The 19,420-nt window shown below is 39.9% G+C and overlaps 1 protein-coding gene across 3 annotated transcripts in view; it reads right to left on the minus strand.

The window, feature by feature from the left end:
- NSRP1 (nuclear speckle splicing regulatory protein 1) overlaps positions 1 to 7,832 on the minus strand; it is a 32,419-nt gene extending 24,587 nt beyond the window's left edge. The window contains exons 1-2 of one of the 3 annotated variants that reach the window (XM_066363599.1): positions 7,776 to 7,832; positions 6,523 to 6,613 (exon numbers count right to left, since the gene is read on the minus strand). In XM_066363599.1, coding sequence (XP_066219696.1) covers positions 6,523 to 6,613; positions 7,776 to 7,795 — 111 coding nt within the window. In that variant the 5' untranslated portion in view covers positions 7,796 to 7,832. Of the gene's footprint in view, positions 1 to 6,522; positions 6,614 to 7,320; positions 7,752 to 7,775 lie in introns of those variants that run through there. The other 2 variants (XM_066363600.1, XM_066363601.1) reach the window with 2 other exon arrangements.
- Between the last annotated feature and the right edge of the window lie 11,588 nt (positions 7,833 to 19,420).

The following is a 19,420-nucleotide window of genomic DNA, read 5'->3' on the forward strand; positions in this document are numbered from 1 at the left end:
AAAGAAACCTATTACTCATGACAGAAAACAAGAAGGGATACCTTCAATGGACTGGAACTTGAGGAAGATGTAAGGCAAAACCCCAAGATGTTAGAAAAGGTGGAAAAGGTTCCAGGGCACTACATGTTCTGAGGTAAGGGATACAAAGAAGAGAAGACAGAGAAGATGAATTAATTGGTTTCTGCATGAGAAGCAGCAATGCAAGTGGATTCTTACATATTGTCTTTTTGGGAAAAGATAAATAAATTTGATTTTTGCACTTAGTTGGAAAGAGTGAATACAAGACTAAAGAAAGAGACCAATGGAACAAAATAAAAATTCCAGAGACACACCCAAATATTTACATATTTATGGAGATTCAATATATAATAAGTGAGCCATTATACTGGGGGAAAGCACAGAATGACAGTTCTCCATCATACTCAGTATCCCTCTTTTTTCAGAAAGTATTTGTTTAAGCTTCTTATCTATACTTAAATGAAATGCACAGATAATATAAACTTCCTAAAATGTGTTATTTCTTTGTATATTTTAATATTTGGAAATAGTATCTTACAGGAATTCCTTAAAATTCACCATAAACTTGTCTTTAAAAATATTTTTTCAATTACAAAATTATTGTAGAAAATACAGAATAGTATAAAAATAAAATAACCACACATAAGTCCACTGGAGAAAGACAACTATCATTAATATTAAATGCTTTCTTTATTCTTTTTTCCTTTGATTATATCTATAATTTTGTATATACATCGTACTACACTGTTGAAAGTTAGATAAGCTCTAAATTTTTGCTATCATAAACCCTAAAAAAAAAAAGAAAAAGAAAAAGTTCTGTATACCTATAAATTTTTAATACAAATTTCTGAAAATTTCCTGACGAGAACTTTTGAAGGGAAAATACCGCCACAGTTTCTGTCTTCCGATACACTAGGTTCAACATACTTAACTTTTAAAGGATTGCTACAGCCTGACTGTTGGTGGCACAGGGGATACAGTGCTGACGTGGGATGCTGGCTTGAGTGCAGAATTACTGACAGGATCCTAAGGTCGCTGGCTTAAACCCACAGTCACCAGCTTGGGTGGAGCCCCCAGTCAAGGCACATACAAGAAGCAATCAATGAACAACTAAAGTGAAGCAACTATGAGTTGATGCTTCTCCCATTTTCTCTTCTCCTTCTCAAAAAAAAAAAAAAAAAGGATTGAAACACATTGCAAAACTCTTTCCTTTGCATCCCCATTTCACCAAAACTTTGTCATTATCTTCTTTTTTTTTTTTTAGTGACAGAGAGGAAGGGAGATTAAAAGCATCAATTCTTCATTGCAGCGTCTTAGTGGTTCATTGATTGCTTTCTCATATGTGCCTTGACTGAGGGGCTCCAGCAGAGCCAGTGACCCCTTGCTCAAGCCTGTGACCTCAAGGTTTTGTTTTGTTTTAGTATTTTTCTGAAGCTGGAAACGGGGATAGACAGACAGACTCCCGCATGCGCCCAACCGGGATCCACCCGGCACGCCCACCAGGGGGCGACGCTCTGTCCCGAACAGAGCCACTCTAGCGCCTGGGGCAGAGGCCAAGGAGCCATCCCAAGCGCCCGGGCCATCTTTGCTCCAATGGAGCCTCGATGCCAGAGGGGAAGAGAGAGACAGAGAGGAAGGAGAGGGGGAGGGGTGGAGAAGCAGATGGGCGTTTCTCCTGTGTGCCCTGGCCGGGAATCGAACCCGGGATTTCTGCACGCCAGGCCGACGCTCTACCACTGAGCCAACCTGCCAGGGCCTGACCTCAGGGTTTTGAACATGGGTTCTCTGAAGTCTCAGGCTGATGCTCTATCCACTGTGCCACCCCCTGTCATCATCATTTTAAAAAGTATTTGCTAATAAATTCAATAGTAAAAAATGGCAGTCCACTACTGTCCTAATTTACATTTCTTAAATATAGGAAAATTAAATATTTAAATGTTTCTTAGATATTTCTATTTTTTCTACTTGTCTATAAATGTTTTACCTCATTTTTTTTGTTGGGTTTTAGTGTTTTTATTATAGCTTTTATAAATGCTTTTTATCTTATGAAAATGAATGCTTAACCTATAAAAGAACTATACCATGGCTTCTCAGTGATTCAAAGTGCAATTATTGCTATCATATACCGTTATCTGACAAAGTTAATATATACAACACTAAATTAATAAATTTTAGCTATTTAGTTTAATTTACTCCTCTCTTTTAAGAGATCACGGAGTTTTGTATCTTTATCCAAAAGCAACAATTCTCAGATTGTATGGATCACACCTCTTCATGGAATACATACTCAGTTGCAAAATTAGATCCCATAAAAATATTACTGTCTAGAAATAAGCAACGGAACTGTCAAGATTAAAAGGAAAATTTATTATGCTCTGCAAAATGAGCAAGTATTTATTATGGAGAAATATCTAAAAAGAAGTTCCATGAATGAATTGTCATGCAACATCTATTTTAGTCACTAATCATCTTGTAACACTTACAAATATTGGCTATCACAAGTACTTTTGAGAATAATTGTACAGATCAGGGAACAGCAAATTACAGCCAAATGTAGCCACCTCCCTTTTTGTAAATAAAGTTTTATTAAAACATTTATTAATTTTGGTCATTCATTCACATATTACCTAATGGCTGCTTTCACACTAACAGTGCAAAGTTGATTAGTTGACCTGCAAAACCTAAAACATTGACTCTCTGGCTCTTTGCAATATAGACAGCTAACACCTAAGTACATAATTTTATTTATTTTTGAAGCCAGCATAGACAGCCAAATCCTGACTCACTGAGCTCATATTCTAATATAGTGACAAGAATTGTATATTAATAACTTATAATAACAAGGTATAAAAAGTGAAGTGCTCTAAGAAAGGTAAAGAGTGTCAGAGAATGAAAGAGATTGTTTCCAGTGGGGGAAATCTTGAAAGCAGCAGCTTTTACATTGAACTTTAAGGATGGTTATGATTTTTGAAACACAGGATGGGAAGACTTTCAATGTGAAGAAAAGCAGACTTGTATAAAAAAAATTACAAACACGACAGTGTACTTTGCATGGGGGAGCACAGTTAGAGAAGAAAATGCTAAAAAGCATTTTGAGCCTGACCAGGCGGTGGCGCAGTGGATAGTGTCGGACTGGGATGCGGAAGGACCCAGGTTCAAGACCCCGAGGTCGCCAGCTTGAGCAAAAAAAAAAAAGCTCACCAGCTTGGACCCAAGGTCGCTGGCTCGAGCAAGGGGTTACTGGGTCTGCTGAAGGCCCATGGTCAAGGCACATATGAAAAAGCAAGCAATGAACAACTAAGGAGTCCCGACGAAAAACTGATTGATGCTTTTCATCTCTCTCCCTTCCTGTCTGTCTGTCCCTGTCTATTCCTCTCTCTGACTCTCTCTCTCTCTGTTCCTGTAAAAAAAAAAAAAAGCATTTTGAAGCAAAGGGAAGGCTTTCAGTGTCAGGAACAGCAATTAAAAATTTAAATACAATAGGTTCATGAACAAGAGATTAACGGTGATTCAAACTAAATTTGAGGACAGACTGGTGATAAGGAAAGCAGTTACAGAGCTATTAAAATATTCCAAAAGGGAAGTAATGAAGGTGGTGACAATGGGACTGGAGGGGAAAAAAGGAAAATACACACCAAAACCATTCAAACACTTATAATCAGCAACATTTGGATGTACTATAAACCTTTTACTCATATGGGGTAAAAACTCATCTCCCCTGCCTCTGAACAAAATGATTATTTCTAATTAGTTCTGATAATTTTAAAAAGACCTAATTAAATCATTAATTTAGACTATCACTGTCACATTTTTAAGCTAACTCTGGAGAAAAGCACATATTCAAATAGGATTCACTGGGTAGGGCCCCCTCTGTTGGAAGGAAAATCTGATTTTAAATTTGGGCTCTTAATTACTTCTGCTAATGCTGAAAACAAAAGATGGAAATTTCATTTGCAGCTCCTCGCCATGCATACCAAATGCTCTTCTCGAGGGGAACCATAAATATAATATATAGAAATCAAAATATATTTCTCTGTATTTTCCAAAGCACTGTGATTTTATTGTTGCTTAAATTGTTGATTAACTTTTAAATAAGAGGTTTTAAATTCAAACCTCACAAATATTTAAGTAGCATACTCAACTAAGAAATTTACTTACTAGTATGAGGAATTTTTTTTTTTTTTTAAAGATTTTTTTTTATTTATTCATTATAGAGAGGAGAGAGAGAAAGAGAGAGAGAGAAGGGGGGAGGAGCAGGAAGCATCAATTCCCATATGTGCCCTGACCAGGCAAGCCCAGGGTTTTGAACCAGCAACTTCAGCGTTTCCAGGTTGACGCTTTATCCACTGCGTCACCACAGGTCAGGTAGTATGAGGAATTTTTATAGGTAAGGAAATTATGCTAAAGATAGTTTTATATTGTTCGCTAAGAACTAAGCTGCAGCCCGTCAGTATCTCCTGGGGAGGCTCTATGAATGAAAGACAGGGCTGTCTTTCAAGAGAAAGGGCTAAGACAAGGTATTTTGCCTTGACTTTCTCTCAACCTAAGACTGAATCTCTCCAATGGCTTCAACCTTCGGTAAAAGTCCAATTCTTTCAGATAACCTGAGCCCCTGGCCCCCAGGATCCATTTCCTACCTGCTTCTCTCTACTTAACATCACTTGCTCATAACTGCTAATCTCTGGGTTGCGTCACCACCCTGGTTTTGTCTTCTTATTTATGTAACCAATCATCTGACTTAAAGTTCCTCTAAGTAAAAGAAGGTGGGAGGGACAAAGGAAGAGAAGGAAAAGAACAAAATAGCCTACATCTTTTCTGACTCCAGTGTATCCATTATCCAGCCACCAGCCTCATTTCATAATGGAAAAATATCAATAACATACATAAACTTTCTAGATCATTTGTGTAAACCCATTCTTCTCAAATGGGGGCGTATGTTGCTTTATAGTACGTGGTATGCCAGGCTGATTTATGTAAAACTACAGGATAGTCAGCATGTTGTATTTTTCTGTTGTGTCCAAGGCAAGTGAGTTATTTACTTATTTATTTATATATTAAAACAAACCATAAAGATGCTGTTAATTTAATAGGGGCATAGTCTTCAAAAAAATGAACTGAGTACCTGCAAGCAAAGAATGAAGTTGAACCTTACCTCACACACAAAAATTAACTCAAAATGGATCATAGATCTAAATTTACAAGCTAAAATTACGAAATTCTTAGAAGAAAACATAGGTATAAATCCTTGTGACCTTAGATTTAATAATGGTTTCTTAGGCATGACATCAAAGAAGTTAGCAACCTAAGAGAAAAAAATCAACTGGAGTTCCTCAAAATTGAACTTTTGTGCTTCCAAGAACATCAAAAAAGTGAAAAAGACAACTCACAGAATGGGAGAAAATATTTACAAATTATATCTAATAAGCGACTTGTATCTAGAATGTGGAAAGAAATCTTAAAATTCATTGAGAAAATAACAAATAACCCAATTAAAAAATAGGCCAATATGAACAGACATTTCTCCAAAGATGATACATACATGGCCAACATCACTGGCCACCAGAAAAATGCAAATCAAAATTATAATAAACTTTCCAGGGCAAAATGTGGGGAAGTAGACTGACTGCAAAGGGGCATGAAAAAAACTTCAGAGGGGAAGGGAATGTCCTACATCAGGACTGGGCATATACATTTGTCAAAAATCCACACATTTTATTATTTGTAAATTATACCTCAATTTTTAAAAAGGTGGACCAACTAGAGTCAATCTCTTCAACAGAAGGAGAGAAAGTAACAAAATATCAAATATATTCAATTACCTAGATATGCCATTATACAATTAGGAAAAACCAAAAGAGAAGCTATTTTTCTGCCAGAAGAAAGAAGTACTAGATAAAATGATGCAAAGGCCTTTTAGAAATATAAAAAATGACTGAAGAATATTAGACAAGCATACATTTGGGGTTGTTTCTACTATAAAATGTGGGTTTGACAGGAAAACACTGTTTTGGCTGTTAAAGTATAAAATGCTCATATTAGATGTTATTATTGTAATGCTATCATTCTAACATTACACACCACCATAATTCTAACAGAGTAATTACATTTAGCAGAGACTGAATAACCACAAAAGTAGTCTCATAAGAAACTACTAATAAAAATTCCTAGGATATTGGTAATATCTCAATAGCTTATTTTCAGGGACTTTACATCAACAATTCTGTGACATCAAGTATTAGTTGCCTGAAATGACTGTATTTAACTGCTCAAAAATAATTGAGGTTCATAGCTTTTGGGGGGGAAAATCAGATTCTCCATGTATCACTTATAAAGAAAATCAGTGGAGCTTCTTTATTTCTTTTGACAATTATATAAATTATAATATACCCCAGAAACACTGTATTGAAAAAATAACTAAGACAAACAAAGACATCAAATTTACAAGTTCAATGTAAAAATAAACATATTTCCAATAATTCCATAGAAAAACATAGGTTCCCTTACCTCATCATCATCAGAATCATTCCCAAACACTGATGGTTTTTGCAAAACAGGGAGCAACTGCTGTGCTTTCTTTGGCAAAATAAGCCCATACCTGCATTTTTATTTTGAAATAGAAATTACACCATTATATTAAATGTAAAACATAATACATTCACTATGTTCTCCAGATGAAGCTACAAAGTCAGAACAAGTCATAGAGCCTATGAACACATTAACAGTTTCTGCTCTTCAGACATCTCAAAATTCTGGGTTAAGATTTTATAATTATTACTCTAAATGATATTTTGTAGATAAGGGCCAAACTCAAAGAAGACAACTGAAGAGTTCAGAAATGTTTTAGATGGTAAAAGGATAGTAGGTTTTAAAAAGAACATGTTAGTGGAAAACTCAGTTCATGTTCACTAAAGATAAAAATGCTCTAAATTATCCTTGTGGTTTAACAAGAGTCAAGAAAATAGGTTTTCCCCCCTACTATATACCTACACATTTTAAAGAAGTTATTGGATAATGTCACCCACAAATTTTTTAAAAGACTATATTAACTGAAGAATCCAAGTAGCCATAGGGTAAATTCCCATTACACTTTTATTAAGCTCACTTGATTTGTCTTTGAGCATTAGAGAGAACCATCCCACCAGAGCTCATTTAAATGTTTCTCATATTTTGGCCTATTAAGATGTAAGCAACCACAGGAAGCCACATCAAAAAGTAAGGATTATACACCAAAAGTAAAACTTCCAAGAACATACAATATTTGTCTCTTGCGGCAACGTAAACCCCAATTCCCTATATGCCTACCCTTTTCTGTGGCTTCTCAGCACAACATTCCTTAAAACGGGAAGGGAAGGCGGGAATCAGGACTTGAGCTGCCAAGAACAAGGCCCTCTACGGAAACCAGGGATTGTCTCTTCTCATTGCCCGTGAAGGCATCCAAACCGGGAGAAACTCAAGCGCAGGGTAGGAAGCAAGACTGAGGGGCCTCAGACCGAGCTTTTGGAAAACAGAAAAGTCTCGCTCTCTGCCCCTCAGCCTAACTTCCTTTATTTCCTCACAAGTTTCTCCCTCAAACTTCGGGCTTCCATCCTGGAAAATGTGGGGGAGGGGAAATATGTTCCTCAAGATTTCTCGCTTTTCTCCGTCTCTATCCCTGATGATACAGCCCCTTCACTTCCAACGCGCTTTTACTCCTCGGCCAAGGACAGTGGCCGTAGATTCTCACTCCCCAACCTAACCCTAACTCCCCGATCACTCACTGCCTGCCCGGAATCGCCATCTTGCTCCCGTCTCCGTTGAACGTGGCCGACGCCGACGTGTCGCTAACACAGATGCTGACGTCGTCACGTAAATCTCGCGCGGTTTTGGGCGGCCTGGAACCCGCCTAGCGGCGGAATCTCTACTGTATTGAGGTAATTCAAACTCAGGAACTAAGTCTTTCAGCCTTGGGTTTCACCTCGGAATCAGTAGGAAGAAAAGGATGACAAAATTCTAGCCTAGATTTCCCAGCGTGTGGTCCCGGGACTAGCAGATTAGCGTCACCCGGGAATTTGTTAAAAATGCAAAAGTTTGGGCCTTCTCACAAGCTATTCTATCGGGAACGCTGGGATGGGACCCAGAAGTCTGTTTTAACGTGCCCTGCAGGTTATTCTGATACTCAAGTTTGAAAAACACTACCCTAGGCTATCAATTTTTTTTTTCCTCTGAGATGTTCAATGTCAGTATATTTGCCTCGGTAATTTGGCAGATGAAAAGCTGTATGCTGGCCCTGGCCGGTTTGCTCAGTGGTAGAGCGTCGGCTTGGCGTGCAGAAGTCCCAGGTTCGATTCCCGGCCAGGGCACACAGGAGAAGCGCCCATCTGCTTCTCCACCCCCCCCCCCCCTCCTTCCTCACTGTCTCTCTCTTTCCCTCCCGCAGAGGAGGCTCCATTGGAGCAAAGATGGCCCAGGCGCTGGGGATGGCTCCTTGGCCTCTGCCCCAGGCGCTAGAGTGGCTCTAGTCGCAACAGAGCGACGCCCCCTGGTGGGCAGAGCATGGCCCCCTGGTGGGCGGGCCGGTTGGATCCCTGTTGGGTGCATGCGGGAGTCTGTCTGACTGTCTCTCCCCGTTTCCAGCTTCAGAAGAAAAAAAAAAAATCTGTATGCTAATAGTATCAATATACGGCAAATATGATTAATAATACCGTTATGTCACTGGGTATAGAAATCAAAATAATATGCCATACTTTTTTTTTTTTTTAATCTAAGCACATTCAGTCTGTGCACCCACACTCATTTTTGGCCAGTTACAAATTAGACTTATAGCAGCCCAAGAAATCTTTTAGTTACTACAGAAGGATGTTTAAATCTTCAATTATAATTGTGTCTCTATTTCTCTTTTTTAAAAGATTTTATTTATTGATTTTAGAGGAGATAGAGAAAAGGGGTGAGGTAGGAGCAGGAAGCATCAATTCTTATGTGCCTTGACAAGGCAAGCCCAGGATTTCGAACAGGCAACCCCAACATTCCAGGTAGACGCTCTTTCCACTGCACCACCACAGGTCAGGTTCTCCTTTTAATTTTGCAATTTTTTGTTTCATGTATATTGAAACATGTAGGATTATTATACCCTCTTGAATTGATCCCTACACCATTAAGAAATGACCTTTTTTCCCCTTGAGTAAAATCTTCATATTTATTCCATAATAATGGTACCTCTCTCCTATCATCAGTTTATTCTCAAGTAAAAACAGGGCTGCATGCTTATTTTGATTTCATGACCTTCTCTCACTGCTATTAATAAGGAAAGGCAATAATGGTACCTGTGATTCATCCAACTGCCTAAATAACACCTGAAATGTTCCCCACTCTTCTATAAAAATTTTATTTCTCTTCTCTACTTTATATGATATTAATATAACTAGCTTTGATTGTTAGCACAGTATATCTGTTTCTGTCCTTTTAAGCTTTTTTATTTATTTATTTATTTATTTATTTATTTATTTATTTTTTTACAGAGACAGAGAGTGAGTCAGAGAGAGGGATAGACAGGGACAGACAGACAGGAACGGAGAGAGATGAGAAGCATCAATCATTAGTTTTTCATTGCGGTTGCAACGCCTTAGTTGTTCATTGATTGCTTTCTCATATGTGCCTTGACCGTGGGCCTTCAGCAGACCGAGTAACCCCTTGCTGGAGCCAGCGACCTTGGGTTCAAGCTGGTGGGCTTTTTGCTCAAACCAGATGAGCCCGCACTCAAGCTGGCGACCTCGGGGTCTCAAACCTGGGTCCTCTGCATCCCAGTCCGACGCTCTATCCACTGCGCCACCGCCTAGTCAGGCCTTTTAACCTATTTTAATCTCTTTGTGACTATATTCAAAGTGGATCTCTTGGTGATAGCGTATAGTTGGGTCTTGCTTTCTCATCCAGTCTGGCAATTGCTCCCATTTAATTTGGGTGTTTAGAACTTTTTCATAAAGTGATTATTAGTGTTGTCGACACAAGATGGAAACATCCAAACCTATAGAGAATTTTTATGAGTTTGTTTGAGCCAAGCTCACAGTTGTCGGGAAGCAAAATCTCAGTGGATGAGAAAATGCTCTGGAGAATAGCATTTTTGCAGTTTATTTTATATATTAGAATAAAAGGAGGCAACATAAGGAGGGAGGGTTACATGAAATACATTGCTGATAGATTAAAGGGGTAGGAGAAAGCAAAAGGGGATGGAGGAATCTCTGGGATTGGATAAAAAGTAAAATGGAGAAATATACTTTTACATTGGTGGGTACAGTATGGTTAATAACATTCATGCACGTAGAAGTGGTATGTAGGAAACAAGATAATAATGAGGGGTTCTGTGGGCTTGTCCTCTGGTGCTGCGGTTGTGCATTGAAGGGTCTGGAAAAAGATATTACTCTGATATTTCAAAGGTATGCTATTTTATGTAAAAAGACAATAGACAGACAGGCTTACTTAAGGTAAAGATCAACCCTTTACAAGAAAGCTACAGGCCTAGGACGTGACTACCAACTGTGACTTGCTTTTAGTTAAGAATCTATGTTCAGACTATCCTATGTGATTATTTTTGGTCTTTAAGGTTAAAGCCCACCATGTAAGCCTTCCCTGAACTTGTCAGGTTTAGTATGTGGCCCTTTTTTCGTCCATAGTATGATTGCAATTTGTTTTCTACTTTTCCCATGTGTTCCTTGTTCTCCACCCCCCCCCCTTTTTTTGCCCTCTTCTGGATAATCAAGAAATGTTTATGAGCCCTGGCCAGTTGGCTCAGTGGTAGAACGTTGGCCCAGCATATGGCTGTCCCGGATTTGATTCCCGGTTAGGGCACACAGAAGAAGCAACCATCTACTTCTCCACCCTTCTCCCTTCTCTTTCTTTCTTTCTCTCTCTCTCTCTCCCCTCCCACAGTCATGGCCCAATTGTCTTGAGCAAGTTGGTTTCAGGCGTGATGGCTCCATGGCCTCTGCCTCAGGTGCTAAAAAAAATGGCTCCCATTGCAACAGAGCAACTGCCCCAGATGGGCAGAGCATCGCTCTCTAGTGGGCTTGCTGGGTGGATCCTGGTCAGGGCACATACGGGAGTCTGTCTCTCTGCCTCCCTTCCTCTCACTAAAAAAAAGAAAAGAAAAGAGAAAGAAAGGTTTATGATTCAGTTTAAGATTTTCATGATTTAACCTTTTTGCTGGCTTATTAGCCATACTTCTTTGCTTACTTTTTTTAAGGTGTTGTTTTAGAGTCTCTAGTACACGTCTTTAACGTATCACAGTCTACTTTCAAGTAAAAGTATACCACTTTATGTATGTTATAAAAACACCTTATGGAAATATAGAGTACTTCCATTTTCCCTTAGACTTTGTGCTATTATCGTCATACATCTTCTACCTATGTTATAAATGTACAAGCATGTTATTTTTTCTTGAAATGATTATCTTTCAAGAATATATATATATATATATATATATATATATTTTTTTTTTTTTTTTTTTTTTTTTGTATTTTTCTGAAGCTGGAAACGGGGAGAGACAGTCAGACAGACTCCCGCATGCGCCCGACCAGGATCCACCCGGCACGCCCACCAGGGCACGTCCACCAGGGGCGACGCTCTGCCCACCAGGGGGCGATGCTCTGCCCCTCTGGGGCGTCGCTCTGCCGTGACCAGAGCCACTCTAGCACCTGGGGCAGAGGCCAAGGAGCCATCCCCAGCGCTCGGGCCATCTTTGCTCCAATGGAGCTTTGGCTGTGGGAGGGGAAGAGAGAGACAGAGAGGAAGGAGGGGGGGGTGGAGAAGCAAATGGACGCTTCTCCTATGTGCCCTGGCCGGGAATCGAACCCGGGTCCCCCGCATGCCAGGCCGACGCTCTACCACTGAGCCAACCGGCCAGGGCCCTTTCAAGAATATTTTTAAGTAAGAAAAGTATGTTTAGGCCTTGGCTGGGTAGCTCGGTTGGTAAGATTGTTGTCCCTATAAGCTAAGGTTGCAGGTTCAATCCCCAGTCAGGACACATACAAGAATCAACCAAGGAATGCATAGATAAGTGGCACAACAAATGAGTGTTTCTTGCTCTCTCTCCCTTCCTCTCTCTCTCTAAAAATAAATAAATAAAAAAATTTAAAAAACAAAAATATATCTGCCTACATATTTACCATTTCCAGTGTCTCTATGTCTTTATGTAGATCCAGATTTCTATCTAGTATAATTTTTTAAATACCCTTATTGACATATATAATTAACATACCATGCAATTCACCCATTAAAGTATACAAGAGACTTGTGCTACCATTTTTAGAATCAATTTTTAGAGTATTTTTAATATCCCCTAAAAAACATGTATCCATTAGTCACTTCCATTTCCCCCCAAACTCCCAGTCCTGGGCAACACTAATCTACTTCTGTCTCTATGGACTTAGAGTTTTATTAGCTTTTGCTCCGTGTGTTTTGAAATTGGTGTTTATACACCAATTTTATTGGGTGTATAAATATTTAAGATTGTTGCTCTGGCCGGTTGGCTTAGTGGTAGAGTGTCAGCCCGGCATGTGGATGTCCTGGGTTTGATTCCACATAGGAGAAGCAACCATCTATCTCTCCACTCTTCCTCTTTCCCTTCTCTCTCTCTCTTTCTCTCTCACAGCCATGGGTTGATTGGTTAGAGCACATCAGCCCTAGGTGCTAAGGATGTCTCCGTGGAACCTCTGCCTCAGGTGCTAAAAATAGCTCGGTTGCAAGCATGGCCCCAGATGGACAGAGCATCAGCCTCAGACAGGAGTTGCCAGGTGGATCCTGATCCAAGGCACATGTGGGAATCCGTCTCTCTATCTCCACTACTCTCACTTGGAAAAGAAGAAGAAAAGAAAAAGATTGGTATGTCTTCTTAATTGACGACCCCTTTTTCATTATGAAATGACTTTATTAGGGTACTATTCTTCGCTCTGAAATCTAATTTGTGTGATATTATTATAGTCACTCTGGCCACTCCAAAAGTTTTCTTTTGATATTAACTCCAGGGAAAGCAAAAAGATGTTCAGAAAAGGAAAGTACCTGTAATTTATGATATGGCTAAGTTGTAAATAGCATACATAATCACAATAATGCAAACATTATTTCTTTTTTTTTTTAATTTTTTTTTATTTATTCATTATAGAGAGGAGAGAGAGAGAGAGAGAAGGGGGGAGGAGCTGGAAGCATCAACTCCCATATGTGCCTTGACTAGGCAAGCCCAGGGTTTCGAACCGGCGACCTCAGCATTTCCAGGTTGATGCTTTATCCACTGCGCCACCACAGGTCAGGTGCAAACATTATTTCTAATCTAAATTACAATGTAATTATATCAGGAGAATGCAGAGATGGGAAATGTGTATGTTTGTGTGTGTGTGCTGAGGAAGGAGCATACATGCTAAGGAAGGAGCTAAATCTCTGTATTGCATACTGGGAGGTTAATAAATGTTGCCTAAGTCAGCATGTTATTTTATAATATAGAAGTAACTGTCAAAATAAGCCAAAATAGGGGTTGGCAAACTTTTTATGCAAGGGGTCAGTAAATATTTAGACTTTGTGGGTCATAGGTCTCTGTGGCAGCTACTCAACTCTGTCCTTGTAGTGTGAAAGCAGTCATAGACAATATGGGCATGGCTTTTCCAATAAAGCTTTATCATAACAGGCAACTGGCCAGATTTAGCCTGGAGGGTGTTGATTAACTCCTGAGCTAAAAGAATTGAAAGTAGTTGACTCAGAAGCAAGAAAAATAGGGGTGAGGCGGTGCTGGGAAGTGTTCTGGTCTTAACAGACCTTGTACAACTGGATGACTCTTGAGCATGTATTACTTTGTTTAAAATAAAAAGAATCAGGGATGGGTAAAAGTAAAGCTCCCAGACTGGGCTGTCTGCCTTTTGCTTAAAGAGATTGAATGGAGAATTAATTAGAGAAAATTATAGTTCAATATCCTATATCAATGTGAGATTTGAATTGTTGTTTTGAATCCTGTATTCTGCCACCATCTTTGTGAGACTTTCGCCAAAGCTAGAAGGCTGATTTCTCAGATGCCATATTGTAGAGTTCAAGTTCTTCAATCTCTTGGCAGGGTTTGCAACAGTGGTGGTACCTGCAGTGGTGAATTAGAGACTCAGAGAAGCTTTCTAACATTTTGAAGCCAAATTAGGGACCTTTAAGTGAAGATACAGGAAGGACAGAAGCAGAAGATCATCACTGCCATAGTCCTGAATGTTATACAACAGATAATTCTGACTGTTTTGGACTTTTAGAAGTAAGACTTCAGAAACAAAATGGTTAACTGGTATTGGATCCAAGGCAACTGTGAGGATCTCATCACCCAAACTCATGGATCGTCCATTTAATTTTTGGACGTTATTGTGTGATAAGATGCCAAAGAACTGTACAATTAGTATTGGCAATGCCATTTTAAGAGGAAAAGTCAGGGTTCTTGCCCCCTCCATTCTGTAGAAAATGGAGGGAGAAGAATGCAGAAGCTTTCTGGCTTACAAGGACAAATGGGTCATTTAGTTTAACTATAGTTCTCTGAAAGAATAAAGGTTATCTGAAGAACTTCCTGTCCCTTTCAATAAGAGACAATGTTTGCATATCCTACACTGATTTTTAACTCTTCCTCCCATCCTGGAATCCTGAGAGTAACATATACCTCTATGCAAAGGGATGGGAGGTAGACACTAAAAGATTTATGAATGTCTTTAATATGTAAAACGACATTTGCTACTGCTGTGTTGATATGTAAAATGACATCACTATTGTGTTATCATGTAAGTTTTAATATGTAGGAATGTTTTATATAAATCCTATAGACCAGGGGTCAGGAATCTTTTTGGCTGAGAGAGCCATGAATGCCACTTATTTTATGTTTTTTTGCATTTTTTTGCGTTTTTCCGAAGCTGGAAACGGGGAGGCAGTCAGACAGACTCCCACATACGCCCACCGGGATCCACCCGGCATGCCCACCAGGGGGCGATGCCCATCTGGGGCATCGCTCTGTTGCATCCAGAGCCATCCTAGCGCCTGAGGCAGAGGCCACAGAGCCATCCTTAGCACCTGGGCCATCTTTTGCTCCAATGGAGCCTTGGCTGCAGGAGGGGAAGAGAGAGACAGAGAGGAAGGAGAGGGGGAGGGGTGGAGAAGCAGATGGGCGCTTCTCCTGTGTGCCCTGGCCGGGAATCGAACCCGGGACTCCTGCACGCCAGGCCAACGCTCTACCACTGAGCCAACCGGCCAGGGCCTAATGCCACATATTTTAAAATGTAATTCCGTGAGAGCCATACAACGACCCATGTACATTATACATTATCCAATAAAAATTTGGTGTCATCCTGGAGGACAGCTGTGATTGGCTCCAGCCACCCACAACCTTGAACATGAGCAGTAGGAAATGAATGGATTGTAATACATGAGATTGTTTTATATTTTTAATGTTATTATTTTTTTAATTAAAGATCTGTCTGCGTGCCAGATGCAGCCATCAAAAGAGCCACATCTGGCTCACAAGCCATAGGTTCCCGACCCCTGCTATAGACAAATAATGATTGATTATTGTGTCATGCTCCCCCTCCTTTTCCCCCAACCTATATGTGATCAAGTCTATATAACTAGCTTCAGGGCTATTTTGGACAAACACGATTTGGGTTAGCTATACCATGTAAGTCATATGCAGCTGGCTTATTAATAAACCTCCTCCTAAAAATTCTTTTGTAAAAAAAAATAAAATTCTTTTGTATCCTGCCTTGGTGTCTCTACGTAAACCCGCGGAATTCAGGTACACTACTTTACAACGATTGTTGCTAATGTTACTCCCTTACTCTTTCAGTCTTTGCTTCTCTTTGTGTCCATTATTTTCCCAAATCAAGTACTCACTCTCTACCTTTTTCTCTACCTACATCTTCTGCTAACTTATAGTGTCTGGAAGGTAATATGCTTCAATGTGCTTAAAGGCATGTCATGACACTTTTGCCTTCTTTAAACACTTAATATCCTTCTAAACATTGCTCCTATCTCTATTTCTCGTTTGATTTGTCTGTGGTTTCAGTATTTTCCTTTCTTTCTTCTTTTTCCAAGTGAAAGGAGGGGAGATAGAGAGATAGACTCCCACATGCACCCAGACTGGGATCCACCCAGCGACCCTCATCTGGGGCTGATGCTCTGCCCACCTGGGGCCATGCTTGCCACCGAGCTATTTTTAGCAACACGGAGCCATCCTCAGCGGCTGGGGCTGATACGCTCAAAGCAATTGAGCCATGGCTGTGGGAGTAGAAGAGAGAGAGAGAAGAGGGAGTGGGAGGGGTGGAGAAGCAGATGGTCACTTCTCCTGTGTGCCCTAACTGAGAATTGAACCTGGGACATCCACATGCCGGGCCAATGCTCTACCACTGAGCCAACCAGCCAGGGCCTTGGTATTTTTTATATTAGGCCATTTTACAAATTTGACAAGGGTCAACCCCAATTTAAAAAGCTGTGACTGGAGAGTCAGGGACACATGGGGCAAAATATGGTCATCTAGACCTCTAGATTCTAGAGGTGCCTCATCAGTTTCAGTCTGTGGGAAGGACGATCTAAACTCAGGCTGTAGATTGAGGAGAGGTAAAATATGGTTAATGACAAGGAGATGAAACACCCACTGAAGGTAATTAATTATCCTTAAGGACAAAAAATAGGTAGCATTTAGTTAATTAATCTTGTCTGTTGGGAGAGATCCAGTGGTGGGATTCAGCTGGTTCGCACTGGTTCAGCTAAACCAACATCGAATTTTTTGTTGAGTTTGGCAAACCGGTTGTTAAAATGGCACATCAAGGTTCTCTGTAAGGTGGACGCCTGGATAGCCGTCCAGTGTAAAAATCACAAATTTACATTCCTTACTCTTTTATTTTATTTATTTATTGATTTCAGCAACCTCAGTATTCCAGGTCGATGTTTTATCCACTGTACCACCATAGGTCAGGCTACATTCCTTACTCTTTTTTAATGTTCATCTGCACAACAGCATATTCTAAGCACCCATAGATATGGTCATTCCATCCATAGGTGAAAAAAATTCCAAGTGAGGATGCCAATCAAGAAGCAATATGGAAATATCATAAATAACAGTTTTATTGTTTTTTTGTCGTGTTATTTAATATTTTTTCATTATATTTTAAAACTCTTTCTTATAACATTATCTAGTTTTGTGTACCTCTTTTATTGTTATTTAAGTATTAAATGCATGAAATCATAAACTACCTTTTGGTATATCTTTTTTTATACTTAAAATGGTCATTATGGCAGAGAACTGGTTGTTAAGTTATTTGAATCCCACCACTGGAGTGAACTTTATAAGATCATGTAGGGAGACTAAGAACATAGGGCTAATGATGATGTGGGGTGTGCTTAGGTGGGAGTGGCATTACATAAAACCTATGAGGACAATGAAAAGTCCTGAAATTACCTGCAAAGGGTCTTCTAAGTCAGGTCTTCTGGATAGGTCTGTGGAAGTTAAGGGCAGCTGGTTGTTTGATCACATTAGATTAAGAAGGAATGGGAAGAGACCACATATATGATTCCATTTATATAAAATGTCCAGACCCTGGCCAGTTGGCTCAGCGGTAGAGCGTCAGCCTGGCGTGCGGGGGACCCGGGTTCGATCCCCGGCCAGGGCACATAGGAGAGGCGCCCATTTGCTTCTCCACCCCCACCCCCTCCTTCCTCTCTGTCTCTCTCTTCCCCTCCCGCAGCCAAGGCTCCATTGGAGCAAGGATGGCCCGGGCGCTGGGGATGGCTCCTTGACCTCTGCCCCAGGCGCTAGAGTGGCTCTGGTTGTGGCAGAGCGATGTCCCGGAGGGGCAGAGCGTGCCCCTGGTGGGCGTGCCGGGTGGATCCCGGTCGGGCGCATGCAGGAGTCTGTCTGACTGTCTCTCCCTGTTTCCAGCTTCAGAAAAAAAGATACAAAATAAATAAATAAATAAATAAATAAAATAAAATGTCCAGAATGGGCAAATCCATAGAGAAATCAAGATTAGTGGTTGCCTAGGGCTGGGGTGGAGGAAATGGTGAGTGACTGCTAATGGGTATGAGATTTATGTGAGTGATAAAAATGCTCTAAAAATGAATGTTGCAGTGGTTGCACAATTAAATATATTCTTTGAATATACTAAACACCACTGAATTGTACACGGTAAGTGGGTGAATTATATAGTATGTGAGTTATATTTCAATAAAGCTGTAGCCCTGGCTGTATAGTGTAGCCCTGGCTGCATAGCTCAGTTGGTTAGAGTATTGTGCCAATATGCTGAGGTTGCAGGTTCAGTCCTTGGTCAGGGCACATACAAGGTTCAACCAATGAATGCATAAATAACTGGAACAAATTGATGTTTCTCTCTCTCTCTCTCTCTCTCTCTCTCCTTCCCTCCTTCCTCCCCCCTCTAAAGTCAATTTAAAAATATTTTAAATAAATAAAGCTGTTAAAAAAGCTTATAGGAGCTTTTCTGAGATTTCAATATCAGTCGTATTTTGTTTTTTATTTTAATTTATTGATCTTAGAGAAAGGGAGAGAAATTGGTTTGTTGTTCCACTTATTTATGCATTCATTGGTTGTTTCTTGTATGTGCCCTGACCAGGAATCAAACTTACAATATTGCCATATTGGGTGGATGCTAGAACCAGTTGAGCTGTCAGGCCAGGGCTCCAATGTCATTGTCTTGAAACTTTATATTGTTCCTGGACCATGGAAAGCCACAGTTGTAAAGAAGAGTGGTCTGTATTGTCTACACCAGGGGTAGTCAACCTTTTTATACCTACCGCCCACTTTTGTATCTGTTAGTAATAAAATTTTCTAACCTCCCACCGGCTCCACAGTAATGGTGATTTATAAAGTAGGGAAGTAACTTTACTTTATAAAATGTATAAAGCAGAGTTATAGCAAGTTAAAGCATATAATAATAATTACTTACCAAGTACTTTATGTCGGATTTTCACTAAGTTTGGCAGGATAAATCTTTATAAAACAACTTACTATAGTTAAATCTATCTTTTTATTTATACTTTGGTTGCTCCACTACCACCCACCATGAAAGCTGGAACACCCACTAGTGGGCAGTAGGGACCAGATTGACTACCACTGGTCTACACCATTCAGCAGGGGTCAGGAAACTTTTTGGCTGAGAGAGCCATGAAATGCCACATATTTTAAACTGTAATTCCATGAGAGCCATACAATGACCCATGTATGTTATGCATTATCCAATAAAAATTTGGTGTTGTCCCAGATGACAGCTGTGATTGGCTCCAGCCACCCACAACCATGAACATTAGTGGTAGGAAATGAATTGTAATACATGAGAATGTTTTATATTTTTAACGTTATTATTTTTTTTATTAAAGATCTGTCTGCGAGCCAGATGCAGCCATCAAAAGAGCCACATCTGGC

This window comes from Saccopteryx leptura, chromosome 2 (assembly GCF_036850995.1).
Source record: "Saccopteryx leptura isolate mSacLep1 chromosome 2, mSacLep1_pri_phased_curated, whole genome shotgun sequence".
In the NCBI taxonomy this organism is placed as follows: domain Eukaryota; kingdom Metazoa; phylum Chordata; class Mammalia; order Chiroptera; family Emballonuridae; genus Saccopteryx; species Saccopteryx leptura.